The sequence below is a fragment of the Amphibalanus amphitrite genome, unplaced genomic scaffold, assembly GCF_019059575.1.
Source record: "Amphibalanus amphitrite isolate SeventyFive unplaced genomic scaffold, NRLGWU_Aamphi_draft 000869F_arrow, whole genome shotgun sequence".
NCBI lineage: Eukaryota > Metazoa > Arthropoda > Thecostraca > Balanomorpha > Balanidae > Amphibalanus > Amphibalanus amphitrite.
Window position 1 is genome coordinate 213,494 of NW_024882363.1, and position 8,642 is coordinate 222,135.

General features: G+C 45.9%; 1 protein-coding gene across 2 annotated transcripts; it reads left to right on the forward strand.

The window, feature by feature from the left end:
• The first annotated feature begins 589 nt into the window (after positions 1–589).
• On the forward strand, positions 590–8,179 carry LOC122367421 (ribonucleoside-diphosphate reductase subunit M2-like). 2 transcript variants are annotated; one of them, XM_043340475.1, is made up of 8 exons: positions 591–1,060; positions 2,272–2,304; positions 2,711–2,743; positions 3,009–3,170; positions 4,854–5,104; positions 5,345–5,573; positions 5,911–6,129; positions 7,289–8,179. In XM_043340475.1, exons 1-8 carry the CDS (start codon positions 992–994, stop codon positions 7,448–7,450), a joined length of 1,158 nt encoding a protein of 385 aa, XP_043196410.1. In that variant the 5' UTR covers positions 591–991; the 3' UTR covers positions 7,451–8,179. The 2 variants fall into 2 exon arrangements, with proteins under 2 accessions (XP_043196411.1, XP_043196410.1); XM_043340476.1 differs by lacking the exon at positions 2,711–2,743 and having other exon boundaries at positions 590–1,060.
• Positions 8,180–8,642: the final 463 nt, after the last annotated feature.

An 8,642-nucleotide genomic window follows, 5' to 3' on the forward strand; every position in this document is an offset into this window, starting at 1 on the left:
GTCTGCAATATTATAGCTTGTTTTTGGACAATAAGCTCTTTTAATTTTACCTTTTCTTGCTGAGTGATATATGAGCCCGATCAACTTGCGTTTATCAACCAAAATTTCATAACTTGTTCAACTTGATATTTATATTGCTCAGTAGTCAGGACCTCTCTCTGTCAGCCTCCTGGATACTTCAGATTGTTTTCAGTCAACATGCTTCTTAAATATGATATAAGTCAATCTTAAGGGATTCAAAACATCCAACAAAACGACGTACAAGAGCAAGAAAACCACCAGATAAACTAAAAAATGGCCTTGGAACAGAGCCAAGTGGTGCTCCATTTGTTTGTTTACAATGATTGTAGTGCTGATGTATTTTTAGGACTCTGAACGTCGGCTTATAAAAAAATGAAACGTTTTTACAAAAGTTGTAAGGCAAGTAATATTTATCTGAAAGAACTAAAATATTCAAAAGCCAAACACTATGAAATACATGAATCGGTACGAAAAAGTAACCCAAAAATCCAGCCTAATTACCGGCTCCTAAAACTGCAACACAATCAGCACTTTTCCCCGCAACTCGTTGTCCAGACGTAAATATGCCGTTTGCTTTCAGGGGAGGAGGAGGGGGGATGGGGAACGCCACCGGCTGCGTGGGAATCACCTCATCCCCCCTACCGTAGGGTCATAGTGGGGGAGGGTGCATTCCACTGATCCTTGGCTCAGGTAGAAACGCCCATTTCCTGCACGTCAGCTGATTTCCAGCCAATGAACTGCTAGCAAGATCTCAGAACAGCCAATGATATTTGAGATTTGGTTGTAAGGCGGGGATACACTGGCAGTAGAGTCTGGTAGACTCTCACAGCTGTAGCGCGCCCTTTTTGACGTAATCGGCGCCACTGCGGCCTAACTTTGGCGCCGGATTTCATTCTTCTTCCACCGCTTGTTGCGATCGGGTCGGCTTGTTCAAATTTACAAAGACATCTTTACATACAAATTTATTATAATGGCTCCCACTATCAGAGAGAAGCTGGGTGAATTGAGTCTTTCATCTGTTGAAGCCAAAGAAAATCAGGTAAGTGCGTGGATTGAAGAGGGGCTGGGGGATATTGGATTGCCGGTTGAAGCACTGAAGCGGTTTTTGTATCTATTTTCTTGTCAATTCAGCTGTAATTCTGGATTGGGATTGGGTAAAAGTTGGAAGCATCATATAAGGTGCTTCACATTGTTTGCTTTTTGCCATGGCATTAGTACCTAACTCATTACCTTATGATTAAACTAGTCTGATGTGTTCCATAAAAAACTACCTACCTTCTCAATGGAGTGCTAACTTGAGGTTTATATTGCCTGTCGATCTTTCACTTACATATTTGCTTGTGATTATATATCACAATATATGTGATTGTATAAAAGCCTTGTTTTGTGAACAAAACCTTCTTTTCGTGACCCATTCATGTACTTTTCTTTATTTGTGCTATTATGTTGCACACAGCTTGAAGTGCTGTTTAAAGGGACCCTCCCACCTCCAAAAAAGTTAATGAATTGGCATGAAAGTGATGTCGCTCGGTTCAGAAAGAGCAAAAACGAATACCTACCAAATTTCATCGAAAAATATTCACCGGTTTTCAAGATATTAGACTTTTACTTTTGTTTACTTTTTGGGATCTCCGCTGTTCCTAGCGACTTTATTTGAAAGTGCGGCATTTGTTGCGCGTAAAGCAGCATATACCACCGCGTGCTACCAAACGTTTTAGTAAAAGATTTAAAATCGTTAGATCTCCGCTGACGTCACAAATTCTAAGGGGGCATACCAATGCATTAGCCCCTTAGAATCCGAAAACTGCAAGTTTGAAATTCGATATCTCCGAATTAAGAATTAAAGCATTTTTCGATGTTGTGAGTGCCCAAACCGGTATTTTCAGGCCATGGCCACCAATTTGGCTATCTCAACTCAAATCTAATGTTAAGGTGGGAGGGTCCCTTTAAACAGCACTTCCCAATTGGGATGCGGAGCCTAATAGTGCTTAAGGTCCACATTGAAGCTATTATCCTGTCATGGCCTGGGTGATTTTATTGCCATTTTACTAATTTGCTTCATATTTCCACATTTTGATTTAAAATGCTTTGAGATCTTCATGTTTTCAACTGTCATTTTAGCTCTGCGATCAGTTTTTGCAAGTAATTAGGGTTCAAATTCAGTATCAGTATGTACAAATGAAGGTATCCTCCACTTAGATTTTAGTCATCTTATCTCAATCTCTAACCAAGTGTCTCTGGTTGTTTTAGGCATTGAAAGTAGTAAGCAGCCCTACAAAGAAGGTAAGAATCATGCATCACATAGTTTTGAAAGTATTGATATCATTGGCATTGGAGACTATGCAGTTTTACATTTTAGTTTATTTTAGCCCTCATTTGTTGAGAATAACCCTCTAATGCCTTTTTTCATTTCTGTTATGGCAGTTAGTGTGAAAAAGTGTTTGGCTTGCTAACAAATGTAAGTGCAATTATTAATACAATTTTGTGCAATGCTTTGTTTTACTTTTGTTTTTGCTACTTTAAGTCACTTTCAATTATTTAGTGTGCTGCCCTTGTTTCTCATACTTGACAGAGGTTTTTTATTTTTTATCAGTATGTATGTAGCTAGTTTGTGGCTTGAAACTTCCCTTTCTCTATTAGAGCAATAGGCTGTATTTTTCATTCAATGCTGCCTGTTTTTTTATTGCAGGCCTTGCAATCTGGAAATGCCAAAGTACTCAAGGTAAGGAAATCTGCAATGTGCAGATATTCTGTCATAAGTGTCATAGCTTTCTTTTACCTCCAAATGACAACTGCTTCTAATATGGTTGAGCAACATAATTGGGTAATGAGCATGCATCTCATGGGCAATGTTGGAAAAATAACCCTCAATCTTCAAGTGGTAAACAAATGTGTATAAATCCTTGGTATTATCAGCTCTCACTGTTGTTGCCTGATAAGCCCCTGCCCTTCTATTGGACTAATCTTGCATCCTGTCACTGTTGCAGAGTCCAAAGAAGGCTGCGCCCAAGCCGGCCCAGGCAGCCAGCGTGGAAGATGAACCCCTGCTCCGGGAGAACCCGAATCGGTTCGTCATTCTCCCGATCAAGTACAACGACATTTGGAAGATGTACAAGAAGGCCGAGGCTTCGTTCTGGACCGCTGAAGAGGTAAAAACGAGCGCAAACATCTCTAGAGCTGATATTACCAAAACAAAGCTGTAGGAAAATTGTATGTCTCTGTGTAGTGTTTCCGGTAGAATTTCCCGTCGTTTCCGGCTCCGGGCGGATGCTGCCGACTCCTGCGGTTCAAGGTTTGATCTCTCACACCCCCAAATTTGGTCAAATCATATAGGAAATGTTAACGAGGCCGAATGATTCGGTCGTCGCTTTTCAGATGCCGACAATCGATTTGTGGCGAATGGGGACCGATGCATAAAAGGAAGGCTTAGAGAACGTGTATTGGGTGAGAAAAGGGCGAAAACTGGATACCAAAGAATTGAACGCAACTGTCTCAACATTAATATGTAGTTTTAATAGCTTATTTTTAAGCATTGTTCTTTAGCCTGGCAGGCGGTGGGCCTCCTGGCCATCTTCCGCGCGTTGGGGGGGGGGGGGGGCATTTTTTGCCCCCCCCCGTATCTCCGAAACTACTGGACGGATCCGGAAAATTCAAACGGCGTTCGATAGCCCTGTCAAATTCGTTGAGGGAAACCAAATTTCATTGACCTCGGGGTCACCGATGACGTCACAGGTCAGGTCAAAGATAAAATGTTTCACCGTTCACGGGGCTTCTAGGAAAAGCGCTATAACACCGAGTAAAACGCATTTTGTCGAAAATCAGCGATAGGGCGTCAGTTGTCTAGTACATATGTTGCTATTAGAGGTCACTGGTTATACCAGGTCAGGTCACCAAAGGTCACCAAGGGTCACCACATGAACCCAACTTTACTAAGGTTGTGCGATGCATGTTTTATGGCCAGTTTTTCATTTCCAACTCAATGGTGTTGGTTATAAGACCATCAGGTACGGTTTAGGTCACTTTCTGGTGGAGGGCAGGTCAAAAAAGGTCAAATTTCAAAGTTGATATTTTTGCATAAAATGGGTATTGATTCGATGCAGCTCGTCACGGGGAGTCTAATGGTGGTCTTTGTTTTGCGCTACAATGTCTAGAATTGCAAAAAAAAAATGAATTTAAAAATTTGACTTCATCAATTTTGAACAGGTTTTTCGCTATAACTTGGCCAAAAAAGAGGTATCGATCTCAAATTTGGTATGTAGATAGAAGGCGGGAGGGACTATCACATTTATTCCGTTTTTTTTTTTAATTCAAAAAACTTTTAGGATTTTTGGCTATTATATTCAAAAAATTTATTTTTTGATTTTTGGGGGTCAAAATCCAGAAAATTCGAAAAACCGATATACCCGTTTTGTAGCCCTCTTGATTCCACACCTTTTTATGTCTGAAACATTTTTCTGTATCTCTGAAGCTGTAGGCCTGACAGCTCTTCCCGCGAAACCTTTTTTTGGGTCGAAAATGGCAGAAATGACGTCACTCTGACGTCATTAGCGGCTAACCTATCATAGCGTTTGGAAAAATTTTTGGTCACCATGTGCGATAGCCAATCCCGGGAGGGTACTGAAAGTTTGGCGACGATCGGCGCAGCGGTTTTCGAGATATATCGAAAAAAACTAAAGGGGGGAGGGGTAAAAAGATGCCCCCCCCCACCGCCTGGAAGGGTAGACGTCTTTTCGTTATTTGCTGTGCGACCTGCGGAATCAGTCAGCGTCGGAAGCAGTCGTCCACCACATGAAATCGCTTCTGGTGTCTGACGGTGCTGGCTCTCTCATCAGGTGGACTTGTCGAAGGACCTGGACGACTGGCAGGGTCTCAAGGACGAGGAGCGCTACTTCATCTCTCACGTGCTGGCCTTTTTCGCCGCTTCGGACGGTATTGTGAACGAGAACCTGGTGGAGCGGTTCAGCACCGAGGTGCAGGTGCCCGAGGCGCGCTTCTTCTACGGCTTCCAGATCGCTATGGAGAATGTGCACTCTGAGATGTACAGCCTGCTGATCGACACATACGTCAAGGACCCGCAGGAGAGGTGTGAACGGGGATGTCCATGTAGCTTCTTTGATTTGTGTGAAGCGGTTTGGTAATTATGATTCACGAGATAAATAATCGTTTCGAATCAACTTGTCTATCACTTGAGAAACGATTTACGCTAATTTGGCCGTGGAATGTTCGTTGTTTAGGGTATTCGTTAGTCGGTCCTTTCTTGTCCCCGTTTTCCCTTCTTGGCTCCTTTCTGGGCCGTAAATGCTAACCGATTTCATCCCTTCAGGCATCACCTGTTCAACGCCATCGAGACTCTGCCCTGTGTCAAGAAGAAGGCCGACTGGGCGCTCAACTGGATCTCGCACAAGACGGCCACCTTCGGCGAGCGCGTCATCGCCTTCGCCTCGGTGGAGGGCATCTTCTTCTCTGGCAGCTTCGCGGCCATCTTCTGGCTGAAGAAGCGCGGCCTGATGCCGGGTCTGACCTTCAGCAACGAGCTCATCTCGCGGGACGAGGTGCGACGGCTGGCAGGGAGGGAGGGGCTGCCATTCCCAGCAAAGGGGTCCTGACATAGAGTCCAGTGTTCCTTTAAATGATCTATGCCGAGCACGTCTAAATTCTACATATACCTTGGTGATGACGCTATTATCTTTTTCTACCAGTTAATGTCGAAATTTCAGCATTGTTAGGTTTGATTCACTCAATTTCACAACTTTTCCTTACGCATACGACCTGACTAGTACTAATGTCTGTTTCTAACAGTTATCCTCCATTTGCCGATCTCCGTATTGTTATTTGTTACACGTTACAACCCTTGGCAGTCATCTCACCACCCACCTCCCTCTCCCCCAGGGCCTGCACTGCGACTTCGCCTGCCTGATGTTCAAACACCTGGTCAACAAGCCCTCCCAGGAGCGGGTCACCCAGATCGTGCGCGAGGCGGTCACCATCGAGCAGGAGTTCCTGACGGACGCGCTGCCCGTGGCAATGATCGGCATGAACTGCACACTGATGAGGCAGTACATCGAGTTTGTGGCCGACCGGCTACTCGTCGAGCTCGGATGTCCAAAGGTGGGCTATTGGCGCCTGTTTCAAGATTGTGGGTGGGTGTGTGAAGCGGGGCGGCCGGTGTGGATGGTCGTAAGTTTGGTTGGGTTTGGAAGGAATCGTGGAGAGTGAGACGGGTTGATGGATTAGCTTCTGAGTCTGCTGTGTCCAGACAATCTGGAGAACAGTTTTTCCTGTGATTGTATGCTGAAGCTTGTGTAAACGTCGCCGGGGTGCAGCGCGTACAAACAAGTTCTAAAGCAACCGTTGAAGTGTCCCGTACCAGTTTTCCACTACACGTTAGAGCCACGTCATCACACAACATGGTATGTGCACGCCAAATTCTGTCTGGCCTGCATGTGCACGTTCCCGCCACAACGGCCCGCCGGCCGGCAGCTGTGTTCAACTGTTCAAACCCCAGCCGTGTATCGGCGCTTTGGAGGGTGGCGCCAAACAACGGGGGATCCCGAGCCCCGCTGACGCTATCACCCTCCTCCCCTCCCCTATCTGGGCCGTTCCCGCCACCGCGGCCGCCACTCCGCTCCTGTCGGAACATGTGTGCCGCCGAGGGGCCTCCGGTTACTCCCTCCCCCTCCCTTATCCTCTCCCCTCCCCTCACATGCCCCGCTGCAACCGGACATTGCTGAACGGCTGTTTGTTGGGCGCTGCGGTGGGCGGTGATTTCATGATAACCGTCTCCCGCCAGTTGGCTTTCAACGGACTCGGCTCGGGCAGCCGGGAATGCTGACGACAATGTAAATAGTTAGATGCTGTAAGAATCAACGGGCGATATCAACATTCAACATGTTTGAAACTCATGACCTGAGCCCCATGTTCTATGGAATCAATCAGAGAGTCGGTATCGATAACGGTATCTTTGAAAGGTAACAGTGTTTAATTCTAACAAGTTACCTTGGCTGTTGTGTTGCTGTGATACGGCACGGTAAGATATCGCCGTCACTTACAGTAGGTCTACAAAATAAGTCCCCGCCGTAAGCGGGTCACCAGTGGGCAGTTGGCGCCTGAGCGCTACTCAGGCGCCACCTGCCCGCATACGGAGAGGACTTAGTTTGTAGCTGTACATCCTCACGTCATTCTGCTCAACCGGACGCCATCTCACCTTCCCCGTGGTCCTCTCACCACGCTCACCTCCCTGCTCACATTTACTCTCTCTGCCACCAAGGTGTACGGCTCGGAGAACCCGTTCGACTTCATGGAGCACATCTCGCTGGAGGGCAAGACTAACTTCTTCGAGAAGCGAGTAGGCGAGTACCAGAAGGCTGGCGTCATGGACAGCATCTCCAGCCCGGCGACGCGCCAGTTCACGCTCGATGCCGACTTCTAGACTCGGCGAGCCGGTCGCCGCCTCCTTCCAACGCTGCCGTGTTGTGAATAGATGGTTTATACCTGGTCTTGACAAAGGACCCGATGTTTTAGACTGCCGTGACTGTGGTTGTGTCTGTGTCTGTCTGTGACTGTTTGAAGAGGGACCTAATGTGTGGCTTGGGTCCAGTCTTCCAGTCGTGTGACTATGTTCAGCCGATCTTGTAGGCGACTTCTAGTTCAGCTGTGGCATTGTGTTGCTGTTTGCATTGAGATACCCTTTGCGCCCGTGTACAAAGCGAAAGCTCATATTTAGACGATACCTTCTACAAAATAACTTGGTTTTAGCTTGGTGCGATCGGCTGGCTTTTTCGGGCGACCTTTGTGTTTGCTGGTTATATTCCGTAGTTATGATCTCCATTTTGGTTCTACTCTTAAGGGTAGAATTTGTTTGTACTTATCCATATCAGTTTTATTCAAGCTGGCGTGTTTCTCACAGGCAGTGTTTTTAAGGTTTCCAGTGTGCTCAGCTTCAGCAAGCTTCCGTCCTTGGCTGCAGATCAGTAGTATATAGTTTTAGCGTTGCTTGCGCTTCTCGAACAAAGACTGAATGTGCGACATAGTGGGTATCCTGCCAACTTAAGCATTGCCGGATAGCGATATCGTCCATTCTCTTCGAGGCGTTCATGATCACAAGCTTTGTACATAGTTTGCAAATACTGTCCACAGACGAATACATGATATGTTTATTTCTCGTGTTTTCAATCCACCGATTGATGTTATGTATTGGACGCCGTTTTTTATAGAGCAAGACATTAGGTAAACCTGAATGAGGGCAACTACTCCGGTGCGCCAACTACAAACGGGAAGCATCTCGAGCACTAGCACATAAGGTAGGGTGAATATTGCGTCAGTTTCGACGAGCGATTGGTCGATTTTTTCAGACAGGCGAATCAGCAGCTGAAATACGCTGTCAGGAATTAAAATGCAATGAAAAGCGCGAAACACCAGCAACATCTTTCAGTATCGGTCCTTCATTCTACGAGATCGTATGTAGCTGCAAAAAGATTATTTACCAATCCCGAACTTTGTCCCTGCAGCTTTGTGAGGGTGCACGGTGCGTCTCCACCATAATTGCCAGCAGGTCTGCCTTTAATGATGCATACTTTCGAGATTGGTGACGTTGATAAAACCAGATGAAATCACATTGCTGT